We start from the raw sequence: 14,435 nt of genomic DNA, 5'->3' as shown, positions 1-14,435 counted from the left end.
GTGCCCCACCGGTCAGGCCAGTGTCGACTCTATGCTTTATCCTGTCAAGCTGTGCTACTGGTGCTTTGGCTACACTTAACTATCACATTCGCTTAGTATGCAGCAAAGACTGCAGGGAGGCCAACATATCGAAGGTCTTATGGCTGTTATGGCTGATGTTCACCACCACCATCAATCCAACTGCGTCTACTGCATGACAAAGGCCTCTGCCATTGATCTCCCATTAACATTTTCTCTAGGTCAGCAGTGGGTACCCTAACCTCGCAGACTTGATCTCATCTGCCAACCCTTCTCCCTGATGCCCCTGCTATCCTTGCCTTCCCTTGAATTCCATTCCATTGCTCTAAGGGACCATCAGCTTCTTTCACATAATGTGCTACTACCCATAACCATTTCATTTCAACCAGCTTATCACTTCTGTGTGGCTGACATCACACGCAGTTTATTGTTACATCACTGTTAGTCCACATGAGCATAGATGCAGTTGCCAGGGGTTCTATCCAGGTCTGTGTCTCAAGAAAGTGAGAAGTACAGCCAAAAAGATCTAATCATCATGCAACTTATTCTAAGATAACCACAACTAAAATTCACATTAGTAAGTCTGTCTTCTTAATAAACCCCCATTCTTCCCCTCCCAGCAAGGACAATACACAGGTGATCATACAATGTGATGCGACAAATCTAAGTTAGCAGGACTGGTTGAACAATTTGTTTCTACATGGTTCCAGAGAAGGTGCCCACCAGCAGAAGCTGCCGATCCGCTACAGGGGTGGAGGGTCCTCAGTCACACACATGCATACACGTAAACACCGGGTTTTCAACCGAATGAGGACTATCCTGCCAACGGAGTAAAATAAATAATGACGATGATTTGATCGTAATGAAGCTAAAGGTAGCTTGGCTAAAGAGCACCAATGCCAACTTGTTTGGCCCCCACAAGGTGGTATCAGAGGATCTATTTTCACCAGAGTGTTGGGCTAATGGTTTCAGCATCCACCCGTTTGCGGGAGGGTTTGGTCCCCAGTGCATCCAGCTGCCCACCTATCTTTTAATAGGCACAAGCTTTCCCCCGCCTGGCATTCAGCATCTCTGAGGTAAAATGCTAAAAAAATGTATATATATGAGCAACAATGGTGGTGTGTGAGTACATGTTTATTTCTCTGGATTCTTTTCTTTGTTTAGATGGGCTTGATCTTGAAGTGGAGTCCAATGAGGGAGAAAACGAGGCACTTGAGGTCCTGCACCAGGTAGTAGAAACAGCGGAGGCCCTCGGGGTCCTTGCTCTGGTTGACGTCCACCAGTGAGCCGATCTTGGACGTCGTGAAGGACACATGCTCATCGCCCATCACTATTTCCAGCTCCTGCGGTGCATACAAGGTCACACAGTTTGCAACATGTGCGACTCATGCAGCCTAATCAGACTGTTCATAGCCTGAGTACACACCTTGATGTGATATGATATGAGTACACAACTCATGATACGATAATGATAATCTAAAGTAAAAGGAGACCAAAAATTTGTTTCAATTTAGGGGAGCCATTTCAATAGGCTTAAGACTCGCAGGCTTAAAGCACCAATTCAAATAAACCAGAAGTTCTCATTAACGAGATTTCAATCTATTACAGTGGTTGTAGGTGGTTCAGGCGGGCGTTAACCCAAGCAGCCAAACACCATGGGCTTGTATAAAAAGCTGCACAGAAAGCAATAGATCCACATCACTGGAGTAGCATCAATAATGAAGCACCTACTTATTAGCATACAGTCCTAAGCAATGCATACACTAGGTCCACCTTTATTCGCAAAGAAGCAACGCGAAGGAAAAAAAACGCGATTTTGTGGCCTATGGGTTGCATGCTCGCCTCGCAATCCGAAGGTCCTTGGTTCAATTCCCCACACCTTTGGAAGAAATTTTCTTCTTTACTGTTGACGTCATTGGGGGTTTTCTAGACCACTTTTCCTGGATGCCGACAATCCTGGGTTTTGTTGCTAATGGGCCATTCAAATGTGACTTCCTCCTGTTGGCATCTCTTCATTTTAAGCAAACTTTGTGCGACTTAAATTGAATACACGGATTGTTCCAGTATGTTTTGTTTGATCTCAAAGAAGCTTGACACCCATATTGTTTGGTGCAGGCGTACCAAACGTTAGGTTAAAAGCGCCACTGAATCTCTGACAAGAAATGGGTCACATTTCTGTTCAAAGTAGACCCCATTATGAAATCATTAGCACTAGATCACGATACACAAGAGCGACAATAAATGTAAATTACCCAGCAACCTGGGCACACATGCATGAATGGAATCATGCAATCTGAACCCCTCTCTACGACCAATTCAGTGAGCTGCTCAGCCGTGAACTGTTATGGTCACAGTGTAAGGAAACAGCTTTTTCACAGCTCTTGGAATCTGATAACTTCTGCAGCTGACCCTGTAGTCTTTCTGAAGGCAACTGCGCTGGATCCGAAAAGTAGTAGAAGTTGATGGTAAGTTTTCTGTAGCGCTCAAAGTTGAAAATAGGGTGCAGGGGAGGGCATTCCACAGCTTGGGCACACCAGAGGTACAGCATTTGTCAAAAGTTCCAAAGGTCACCACACTTAATGGTGGGCCATGTACCATAGGTCTGACAGTCGCACTGGAACCTCAAGAGATGAGGAGTCAAGTCCTGCTCACCCCTTGGAGGTTTTCAGTGCTCGACGCTACACAGCTAGGGAGCAAATCCAGTGGGCTTTAAACTTTTGACAAAGGCTGCACTTATTGAGCCACCCCCAAGAGGTGCTTTGGTCCCATACAAAGTGGCCGACACACTTTTCGCAACAATTACACTATACCCTGATGAGGGTCACAGCTGCATCACTGCATCCAACGGTGTAAGCAGCACTGACTGCTTACCTGCCGTCCAACACGATCTGGATGGGGCCAGAGGCCGTCGTCTTCACGCATGATTTCAGAGTCGTCTATGATACGCTTGAGCTCTTCCATGACGCACTTGTGCACATAAGCCTGTGGGGAAAGTGTATGACACATCAGGCCAGCCACAATAATTAATGAACGAGTTTGAAGCTAGAGAGGCACCCAGAAAGACACACAAGCCAGGAAAAAACACAGGTTAAAGTGGCAATAATAAGAAAATTTGGCCTTTATAGGTATGATTCCCACATACTTATAATAAAGATGCTACTTTCAATGAAATCGCCGAGTTTTTATAAGCTATAGAATGCCAAAAAATGAATACAGGCATCGTCATCATCGGCTGTTTTCACAAGAAAACTGCGATGCACCAAGGTATCCTCACACTTGGATCTGTGAGGCTAGGCTACACCTTATTCACTCCCAAACGATGATCACGGAGTCCTTCTCGGTCTGAACGTCTCACTTTTAAATCAGTATTGGTAACCAAGCTGCATATGCCAGCCTGCCTACACTGTATATGGCCTGAACTTCAAATGATCAATCTTAATTTTCCAGCTTTAACCCTACACTGCCCTAGACAAATGCGGCAGCATTACAACGGCATCAAGTAAAAAAAAGAAAACCCATCTTTACTAGCCGAGTTAGAAGCTGTTAAACTTGTAAAGGACATTAAAACCGTGTTAGATTTGCTGCAGCGCTGTTTACCGCAACCCATATAACTGCCTCTAAACACAGCTAACACTCTGACATGGACTGCTAGTCTTCTGGTGCTAGCTCATGTCATTTGTTTTTTGTCCCAGTACATTTTGAGCCACAGAGTCTAGATCCGCTCACACCAAATAGCCCTAAACAGACTTGACCAAACTGAGACTTCGGCTTTGCGGTTGTGCATACGTGTACAAGGGTCTATCAGACAATGCTTCCGCTAAACGTGAGTACTCCGAGCATGCGCCCACTCCAGCAAATTTTGCAGCTTCACACCGTGATAAGAGGTGGGTTATACACCGGTCGACGCTCGGCGATACCGTTAGAGCCATTATCATCATCATCATCATCATTTATTAACCCTTAAGGGTCCCGTTAGGGACATTACATAAGGGGGGAGGTGGTACAGGGGTGTTCAACAGTCATACATGAATATATAAATATAGAAGGAATATGGAAATACAGAAAAATATAGAAAATATAAAATATAGAATAGAAAAAAAAGTAGAACAAGACGAAAAAAAAAAAAAAGACAAGTAAATTCAAATAATCACGTCATGACAGAGAGTAGCAGAAATATAAACAGGAACAAATTACAACTTTGGAAGTAGAACAGGCTGGTCAGTTTGCAGGGCTTGGAAGCTGGCATAGGGTGCAGGAAAAGATTATTTGTCGTTGAGATGGTCGATTAGGAGCTGTCTGAATCTGGAAGGGTTAGTCTCAATGACAATGTGTTCGGGGAGGTTATTCCAGCTTTCTATCGCACTGGGAAGGAAAGATTTATTGAAATAATTGGTGGAGCCGTGCAAACGCTGTATGCTTAAGGAGTTAAATAAACGACGAGATGATCGTAGCGGAGCTCGTAGAAGGTTTTCTCGAAGTGCTGGAAAGTTAAAGTACAGTTTATGAAAAAGACAAAGAATTGAAGTTTTCCTGCGAAAGGCTAATGACTTGATGCCGAGAGATGATTTCAACGCTGTGATGCTGAGCTGAGATTTATACTGTGAGGTGATGAAGCGTGCTGCCCGATTCTGGATGGCTTCGAGTGAATCTATTAAGTAGGCTTGGTGAGGATTCCATATTGTTGAGGCGTATTCTAGTTTAGTTCGGATGTACGTTTCATATGCTAGTTGTCTGGTGGCTGCGGTGGACATGGAAAGTGATCGCCTGATGAATCCGAGTGATCTGGAGGCACTGGCACATAGTTTCGTGATGTGATTAGCCCAGGTTAGGTTGGTTGTTATCTCGATGCCGAGGTACCGGTATGAATTAGTTTGAGACAGCGGTATGGAGTTCAGGGAGTACGAAAAATGAAGAATCGAACGTTTACGTGAGATGTGCATGAACTTACATTTAGAAACGTTGAGCTGCATTAGCCAGTCGGAACACCACTTATGAATTCGGCTTAGGTCATCCTGTAATAATTCCTGATCACTGCTATTGTTGATGCGGCGATAAATGACGCAGTCGTCCGCAAAGAGCCGGACAGATGATAAAATACCAGATGGCAAATCGTTGATGAAGAACAGTAGCCGGTTGCACGCAGCAGCAAAAACGTAGTGGAAGAAACTTGCCTCTTTCCGGATCATGGTGTCATTTTTGTAGTTGGAGTTGTTCGCGTACCGCAGTTTGCCTGCAAGAATGAATACGTTCGTTCAGTGACCGAAAAGGTAACGTTTGCTAGGGCTCCAAGGAACTCTCTACAATTACACCACAACTGCAAGATTATGAGGAGGCGGTATAAAGTACCCAGGCGATCATTCAATATGAAAGATAGTCAGAAGAACTCAAACAAGACAAAGCAAAACATATCAGAAGTACTGCTCGGGACACTGCACGCGAACGAATTCACGTGAGGGAAGCATGAAAAATGTCAACGTAGATCGAATGTTTTGAGGTCCCACAGTGCCGACAGAAGCAAGGCGAGAAAGTGTGAATGGCATGCTGCAAATGAATCTTCCGCTTCAGTAAAGGGAAGTCATTCCAAAAGGCGGACACTACACACGTAGCAAAGCGAGCCCCAAGTTAAACGCCCGCCAAGCAACAGGGTGGGACCGGATATTTCGGAAGAAAGCGCAAGGAACACGACACAGAAGTGTCTGCTCATCATCCGAGTCTCTCTTTGTGATGTTCCTAGCACTGCATTAAAGAATAATCGTTACGAACCACCACCACCACCACAACGTAAATCGGTGCGCGATGTCGAACTTCGCGTCCGTGCGACCCAATGCGCGGATTTCAAGCAGCTACGCACCATCTGGCCGGAACTCGAACTCAAGGAACTCGTGACCAAATTTGCCTTTATGGCCAACGTAATACCGCAAGTAGAAATCTGTAGAAGTCATCCTTCGAAGTTCAGCGTCACGAGGCAAGCCTCACACAATCAATGCACTGACGCTGGCGACTGGATAAAGCATGGACTTCGGCTAAATACGGGCTACGCTCAAAGCTACGCCTACGGATTCGGTTGGATTCGAGCCTACTTCAATCTGGCTGTTTGGTTGAGTGGTCACGTGACAAAATTATGCACAACTATGGCGCCAGTTGCGGATGTGCCAGAGGAAGTGCAGTAGTTTGTTGTGGTGCACGTGTGGCGGGTTTTTATAGCGTTTCTGAGTAGCACTAATTGTTGGTAGCTTTTCTGTTGCGTGGAATAGTTGCATTGAATCGCTACTTTCACTTGCCGAACCAAATTCGCGGAAGCAGTGCCGGACTCATTTATTTGTGCTTGTAGTGGCCACCGGACAGTGGCAAGTGCGCGGTTTCATTTGTAGAAGTTCCAGGTTCTACGTGAAGTGTTGGTTTGAATGAGAGCAACGACTCGAACGTGTGTGCCTGTGCCATAGCCTGTGCTGTCGCTGATTTCTTTCTTTTTTCTTTCACGTGTTGTAATGTGTCGTAGCTCTGTGGTTGATTCGTTACCCGACTTCCTGTGACAGTTGGCGGCGCCCAAGATTACCCGCTTTTGCAGAACGAGTCTCGCGCTCGGCTCACGTTTTCTTCAGCTTTTTTTTCATTTATGCGGCCGTATATGATCATTGTTCAAAAGAGCTACTACTGGGGCTAGTTGGAAATACATACTTGAAGGAATTGGTGAGCGCTAAAAACCACGGAAAAAGGACGAACACACAGGACGAAGCGCTTCGTCCTGTGTGTTCGTCCTTTTTCCGTGGTTTTTAGCGCTCACCAATTCCTTCAAAAATGATCATTGTTCACTGTTGTACCGTTACGTGCGTTTTTTTTTTTTTTTTTTTTTGCTGAAAGGTGGTCTTGTGGGATGACATGTGCTGCAGTGCATGTTAGCAGAATATGCGATGAATGTTTGCAGGCGCTCAACTGTGCCTGCATGAGGCACTCCTTCGCAGGTTTTATAATGCAGTCTTAAACTGGGCTTATGTTGCATTGTTTGTATTATGAATTGCAAGGACAAAATGAGATTTTAATGATGACTAGCATCACATACCTGTATTGTGCGAGGTGCGTGTGTGCTTGCTTATTGTGTTGTGACAAAGCAGTGTTCCAGGCTTCATTTAAACTTGGCCCCTAGTTGATGAGGGTCCATTCTTTTTTCTTTGCTTTTTTGGTGAGCAAGATGTGCAGATCAAGTTTTTGCAGTTGAGAGCCTTATCGTTTTTGTTTCTTAATAATGCATTGGGCGTAGGCGTCTTGGGATGACACCAGTAGTAATCCTTGCAGAGTGTATTTTTTTTGCTGCCTCATGCACCGATGGCTGTGCAAAATTTAATTGAGAGTTTATTTGCACAGTTCATTGAAACTGCTGCACTGCTTGCCAAGCAGTCCCTGACACAAATGCTTCTGTTTTTCGAGGCTATTAGCCTTTATGACAGCCGGGCAGGCTTTCCTTTCGCTGTAGTTATTCCTGTGCCATTGTGGAAGATGCTGATGCATGTTTTTGGTTGCGGTTTGTACCTTGTGTCTTCTGCATTGGCCAGTGTTAATAGTTACCTCTCTTAGTAATTCTACAGCAGGTGCTTTTAAAACTGCTCGCCTACATTGTAAATAAGTGCAGTGAAATGTTTGCAAAGAAGTTCAAGTCTTTCAAAAGCCACAAGTGCTTTTTTGCATCGAAACCATCTCTAAGTCACTTTACTAGGCTTTCTTGTAGTCCTGTTCATGTTTCATAGGGTCGTATAATATCTTCACATCTATAGTAAGTGTCTATGAGTGCCCAACTTAGGATGTGCTTTATTGCTGTAGCTAGTCTTGCGTAGTTAACTGAAGTTGAATACAACTCAAGAACATAGCGGCTTTTCCCCGGCAAAGGACCTCCTTCCAGCCAGTGGTGTCGGCTGATTGTCATGACCCTTCTGGCATGACAATGCAGGGAACAGCTCCACAATGCAGAGAGGGGTCTATCCCTTACCATAGAGGGAAGGAATTATCTCCTTTCATCTACCACTCCCTGCTTTGTCACACTAGCAGGGTCAAGAGACTCGGCTGATGCCATAGGCTGGAAGGGGTCCTTTGGGAAAGTTGTATCTGACTGTAGTAACTCTGTCATGGGAGAATGTCTGTTGGGCAAGAGGAAATTGAAAAATGAGCATAAACAGGATTTTGATTCCCAGAAATTTTAATTACGCTAATTCGCCCTGCATACATCCTGTTTGTTGCAGTAACCCTACTAAACCACAGCTCATACTGACGCAGTTCGTGTTCTCCCAGGGGTAAGATTCGGTCAAATTATTGTGTAAGGCAGTTTGAAACCTTTGTGATTTGTGCACTAAATGTTTTGTGTATTAAGACTGAAGCATTTTTGGGGCTGTTGTACTGCACTTCATTTTTGTTTATTTTGTATTTACTTATTTTTGCATTTTTTTCAGCGCCTACCCACTTGCTTATGCTGTGGTGGAAGAACCTGGGACATCGGAACTGCTCCACTGAAGCTTTTTTTTTGTCCATTATGTTATTATTTGCAGAGTAGTGCACTTATACTTGCATAGTAGTGCACTAGAGTGCCTAAAGTTTTAAATGATGCCTATTTTGTATAAAAATTGCATTTCCTAGTCTCAGAATAGGGAAACCAAGTCTGTGACCTTGTAGGTTTTGATCTAAATGGAAGCTAACTGCTTTTAGACATTCATTTATTAGCTCACACACACTTTCTCTCTTGCTCTTGTCTGACTTTGCCACGCTGTTCGCAACGGTGAAAGCCTGGATATAGATGGCAGTGTGACGTAACTAGACCAAAGGCAGGGCACTCAGTATTTAAAGCTTTTTTGTCAACAAACAGCACAGTTTATACAGAAGTTAACTTGTTGCAAAATGTTCATGCCTGTCGTCTGTTGAAAGCAGGCATAGTTGCTGCATGTTTGGTTTGATTTCCTCATGTTTTTGTCTATTCCCGAGTTGACACCGCAGAAGTTGTATGTGTTTGCTGTGCCTTAGCATCTTTGGAATGCTCAAATGTTTGTAGAGCTCTGGTGCTTTCTTCACTCTGTTTGGTTATTACGAATACTCCGTGGTTGGTGTTGAGTCACATGAGAACCGCAAACTATATTTTTTTGCTGTTTTCTCAATGCATCTTTGTGAAAGTGAGCTGGGGTAATGTCACCTGTTCAGCTATTATGCTTATTTCTGCATTTTGTGCCTTGTTTTCTAATATCAGTTCAGAGCTGCTGTAGCCTGTAGGTAAAGATTTCATCTTGATATGCTCCTGAGAGCTGCTCCAGTTGTTTCATCAAAGTTGATTTTTTGCAATAGGGTGATGCAATTCTTTTAGGGTACAGATGTACAGATAAATGGAAAATGTTTTACATCCCTGTCTGATAGACAGGATGAAGTGCACTTTGAGCTAGTGTCACCTGGCATTGATGTCATTCTCAAGCTGTCTGAGTGGAATCAAGTGACTTGCTTTAGACTGCACTTGCCTGGAAGTGATTTTGGCAGATTTGCTTCACTCAATTGACGCCCATAGTGTAGGTGCCGGTGCTTTGGGAGTAAAGAAAAAAAATGTGTTTGAAAATCAGGGTGCCAAGGCATTAAAACATAAATTTTCACTTCTAAAAAGTGGTTCTTACATTATTGCAAATGCGCAGAGTTCAAGAAGCGTATTATACCATTTTGCTGCTGTCTTTGTACTCAATTTTCTTCATTCCTTGTCTTGTAAAATCTGGCAGAATCATTTAAGCTGTAGTGATTGGTTTCATATACAATCTAGCTTGAAAATTTAACAGTGTTACTAAAAATTTTGTGCGTGCTTTTGCCCTTCCAGCCACGGCTGACATCAAATCTGAATGAAACATTCTTTTGCTCTGTGTCATGATGTGACACTTCGTGGGGCAGATGTGCTTGCCAAAAGTGGTACAAAATTTTCCTGTGTGGTCTAATTACTCAACTAAGTTGCTTAATAATTTCATTTTGAGCATTTTATTTCAGGTCGGTGTGACAAGGGTGCCAGTGATGGCTAGTGCATTAAGCAGCAGAGGCTTCAAGATATTGTTTAGAACTAATAAAGCACTGCCATTCAGGAATATAACTTGCAAATCAAATTTCGGCTCCACAAATGTTTTTGGCCAACATCCGCTTTATCTAACGTTCTCTTATGACTGGAAAATCCGTGTGCACTTTTTATGCTATGTGGCTGACATCTCTTTTATCACAGTGCTTACTGCATGCAGTCTAATGTATAGCTCGGAATATTATCCTGCCATGTTAATGTCGCCACTTGTCTGAATTGCCACTTAAACTAGAATTTTTCGCTTTCAGACATGTTTGCCCACCTGCTAATGTCCACAAAGCCGCATGCACAGCCTGACGTGCCTGGTGTGTAGTTTTGGTATTGAGCATTATTTTACGCTGCACATGTTTTCAGAAGTTTACTAAAAGAAGTGTACTAACTGACACTGCAATTACAACTGAAATTTATTTAGAAGAGTAGGAAAAAAAGTGCCCCTCAAAGTAATGCAGTCTCTTAATGAAATTCAGTAGTAAATGTAGCGTTGGTCGTGTTCCTTCGTTTGTTGTGCTCTTACCTGTGCTTACTCCTTGCTTAAGAATAGAATGGCACAGACTAGTGCAGTATGTAATCATGTTTAAAGCTAGTGTTCTTTCTGTTGCGTGTAACATGTGTTGTAACAGAAACTACATAGTTTTGCAAGCATGTACTGTTATTTGTGTTTATTTTTTAACAACTTGGCTGAGTGGCTTTGGCATTCGGCCACTGGTTCCAAGGTTGCGGGTTTGATCCCAGTTACAGCAACCATATTTTTATAGGGGCAAAACACAAAAGTGCTTGTATGTTGTGCGATGTCACGTTGATGAACACCACATGGTCTAAATTATTCTGGAGCCGTCCATAGTGGCGTCCCTTAACGGTTCACTGGAGAGGAATCTGAACTCGTCTTTTTGCCGCGGGAACTCGATCTACACATTCCGAGCATTCTTAGAAACCTCTAGTTATTGCCCTGTGTGGCCGATTTCCCTAATTAAATCGGATTAACGTCCCGCTCCCGCCTTTTTTGTTTAATTTCCCACAAACGGTGGGTGGAGTCGATCAACGCATGGAGTGCCTTTCAGGCAGTCACGTGGCGACTTTGCTTTTGCTTTTATTTTGTTTCTTTTAGGTTCCCATGAATAATTAAATCTAGTCAGAGACTACATAGCTGCAAATTAGGCCCACAGAAATAAAAAGCAGAGCGGCAAGCCGCCACGGGACTGGCTGAAAGGCTGCTCGACTCCTCCCACCGTTTGTGGGGAATTAAAAAAAAAAAAGGTGGGAGCCGGACGTTAATTTGATTTAAATTAAGGAGATCGGCCGCACAGGGCAATAATTCGAAGTTTCCAAGAACGCTCGGAACGTGTAGATCGAGTTCCAGCGGTAAAAATACGAGTCCAGATTCCTCTTCAGTGCACCTTTAAAGCCCATGTGTCACTTCGGCACACTAAATAAACCCTTCTGTTTACTGTTCACAATTTATTTTGTACACAGCCTTGTTTACTGTAAGTATTGTGCCATGCAGGAAATTCGGTTTTTTTTATTTGAATTTCTCCTCTGTTAGTTGCTGTCTTCGTTGTTTCTCGGGCATATTGCAAGCTCTTCATTGGGAATGCTATATTGACCATCAGTTTAATTTCTGCTCATTTCAGCTTACATTGAAGAGATCTTGTCTACATTGAATGCCATAAAGAAGACCCAGCAGAGTCATTCTGAATTGTTTTCTGCACTCATGAAGAACAACACTAAGACCCTATTAGAACCAGGAGACATGCCAGATTTGCCATTTACTTCAAGACTTGCTTTTGAAGAGTACGATAAAGACCTGAAGACGAATGAGAAAGCAAGGCGTCAAATGGTAATTGAATTATACTTTACCTTGCTTATCTATAAACTCAGCTGGGGGCTGCTGAAACTTGCCGAGGGAACCAACCTGCTGGGTTTTGTGTTGGCTATCTCTGCCTATGCATGCATCATGAACTGCTTATCGTGGCTGTTACTTATCGTGATGATTCGTTTTATATTGTGTGTTTGTTCTATTTGTGCCCTTTAAGCCGCTGACTGTTTCTGAAATTTAATCTTAATTCGGGCCAGGCTAAGGCAGTGCAATTCCTACCACTGCACGATGTCACCGAAATTTGTAATTAGCAGTAGCTGTTTTCCATTCTGAATGTCATGCTTACATGGAGTTCTCTGTTTCTGTAGATGGATCTTATGGCCTTGCAAGGTGGTGATAACACGAAGGAACGGACCACCCGTGTACTGCGAACCATTTTTTCATCTGCTGTCGCTGCAGAGTACAGCTGGTATGGAGCCAAAGGAAAGCAGAAGTTCTGCGAGCTTAATATATGCAAGCTTCTGTGCAGTAAGTATTATTTACACATTCATGTGCAGCAGTGCATGCCTCACTTAGATCAATGTGGCACTTAGAAAAGGCACAGTTAGACGAGTTCAGAATGTAGTGATGGCTACTAGTCATGGCATTGTCCAGTGGTGGCATTGTCCAGTGGTGGCATTGTCCAGTGTTTACTGATAGCAAACAGAACACAAGCTACTGCATGTATAAGTATGTATGTATAATTTCAAGGGACATGAAAAAAAGTTACTGTTTGCAAAATTCGACAGCAGAACCATGAAATCGTGCTCTAGTTTGCAGTATGTTAAATTGAGATGTGGCTATTCATTTAGCTCTGTGCAGCTGTATTCTGTTGGACTTTTTTTTTTTTTTGTCAACTCGGAACTGAGGTAGATCTCATCATAAGTCAAAACTGTACTCTTTTCTTGTTTATGTGTAGGTGTACTGACTGGCCGTGAACAGTCAGTCGATGCCAAGGTAACGCTGAAGGAGGTAGAAAAATCAGTAATGGCTTGGCTCCGCCACGCACCTGTGCGAGCAGTAGCGGAAGAAAGAAAGTCTTCTGGAGGAGAGGGCACTCCGTTTGGAGCTGTAAGTATCGATAGACTAACAACTGTTCTTTGGTTTGGCATTGTAATCAAGATTAATCCGTCCACTTGATCTTTCATAACTTTCTGAGGCCTTTTAAGCCACATCACTTGCTCACTTTTGCGAAAATTACAATGATACCTAATATTCACTCAATCCTTGGACAGTGTGACATTAGCTAGCCTGTGCATATTTGAGGAGAAATTTTGACAGCATATAATTGGAGCTTTTCATTTTCACGTAAAACCCGATTTTACCCGATTCTTGTGCGTCGGAACATATTTCTTCAAAATCGGGTTAAATCAGATTTAGTTTCTGCCCGAAAATACCCTTTGTAGAGTACACAGAAGGGCAAGGAATGAGGGGCTCATTAAGATACACGTATATGGAATGGCATAGAGGACATACGTTTTCGTGAATTAAGTTGCTGACACCACACGGAAATTAGCAGATATTTTGTGCTTATTCCAGAGGAGTGTTCTTTGAAATGGTGATCTCGGACCTGTCAACACTTGTTATTTATGACATGACTTGGATGTGTTCGAAAAGTAACTTTTAGTTATGAGACGCGAAAACACGGGTACTCACCAGGCATTTATTTGCCATCGTGTCTCGAGTGCTATCTGCACTAACAATCTCCTGCTGCAGGGCTCTTGCCCGTTTAACATAGCCTCTGATGTGTAGTGACTTCGTTCGCAGTGTACTAGGCAGGCAGGTCTTGCATGCATGTGAAGTGCTCCGTAGAAGACAGATGGTTTATGGTACAAAATAATTGTATATAAATGAACAAAAATATGATTTGGTAGTTTTTTTGGCATAACCTGGCATTTACATGTTGTTTATGAAATACTGAGCAAAAAATAGAGCATTTTGTGTCATGCACAAAAGTGAACACAAAAAAAAAAGGATCAGAAAAACCGGAATCACAGAAATCTGCCGCGTAACCAGATTTGTACCTGAATTTGAAGTGAAAAATATTTCCCGATTTTTACCTCCTGAATTCTGGAATAAAACCGGAAAATAAAGGGCCTTCCATAATAATAACTTCTGTACCTTGTAAAAGTCTTCTTAGAGGCCTGAAAGCTCATTTGCTGCCACTCTTCTGGCATCCTCTCCCTCAGGCTTGCGTCCCGGGTGCGGCAACATCTCAGTTCATGGATAGTGAGGACTCATGCACAGGAACCTGAAGCTGAAAGGGTTGGTTCTGGATGAAGCTGATGGGTTTGTCTTCTAATGGAACCAATGAAAAAATAAATTTATTTCTTTTCATATGTGTCTGTGAGAATGTCAATTTGAAGAACACTAATGGTGGAAGTCTTTTTTACATTTTGTTGGTATCACAGAGCATATTTATTGTTTATTAGTACCAACATATGATGGATGGGCTCTAGGTACAGCACTATTCATATTGTTGAGAATTCG

At 43.0% G+C, this 14,435-nt stretch overlaps 2 protein-coding genes across 2 annotated transcripts; one reads left to right on the top strand and one right to left on the bottom strand.

Annotated features, from left to right (window-relative positions):
- Nucleotides 1-1,134: 1,134 nt before the first annotated feature.
- Nucleotides 1,135-6,049, bottom strand: mago (mago, exon junction complex subunit). Its single transcript, XM_089544207.1, has 4 exons — nt 5,870-6,049; nt 5,190-5,248; nt 2,890-3,000; nt 1,135-1,361 (listed from the first exon to the last, which is right to left on the bottom strand). The coding sequence occupies exons 1-4, from the start codon at nt 5,958-5,960 to the stop codon at nt 1,179-1,181; spliced, it is 444 nt and encodes a 147-aa protein (XP_089400333.1). The 5' UTR covers nt 5,961-6,049; the 3' UTR covers nt 1,135-1,178.
- Nucleotides 6,050-7,597: 1,548 nt separating this feature from the next.
- On the top strand, nt 7,598-14,282 carry LOC149365562 (uncharacterized). Its single transcript, XM_089544195.1, has 6 exons — nt 7,598-9,936; nt 10,342-10,398; nt 11,722-11,927; nt 12,275-12,434; nt 12,865-13,016; nt 14,135-14,282. The coding sequence occupies exons 1-6, from the start codon at nt 9,870-9,872 to the stop codon at nt 14,198-14,200; spliced, it is 708 nt and encodes a 235-aa protein (XP_089400321.1). The 5' UTR covers nt 7,598-9,869; the 3' UTR covers nt 14,201-14,282.
- Nucleotides 14,283-14,435: the final 153 nt, after the last annotated feature.

The sequence above is a fragment of the Amblyomma mixtum genome, chromosome 1 (assembly GCF_055824585.1).
Source record: "Amblyomma mixtum isolate Tamu chromosome 1, ASM5582458v1, whole genome shotgun sequence".
NCBI classification, from domain to species: domain Eukaryota; kingdom Metazoa; phylum Arthropoda; class Arachnida; order Ixodida; family Ixodidae; genus Amblyomma; species Amblyomma mixtum.
Note: the sequence above shows the minus strand (reverse complement) of the source record. Positions and strands in the feature narration are given on the sequence as shown.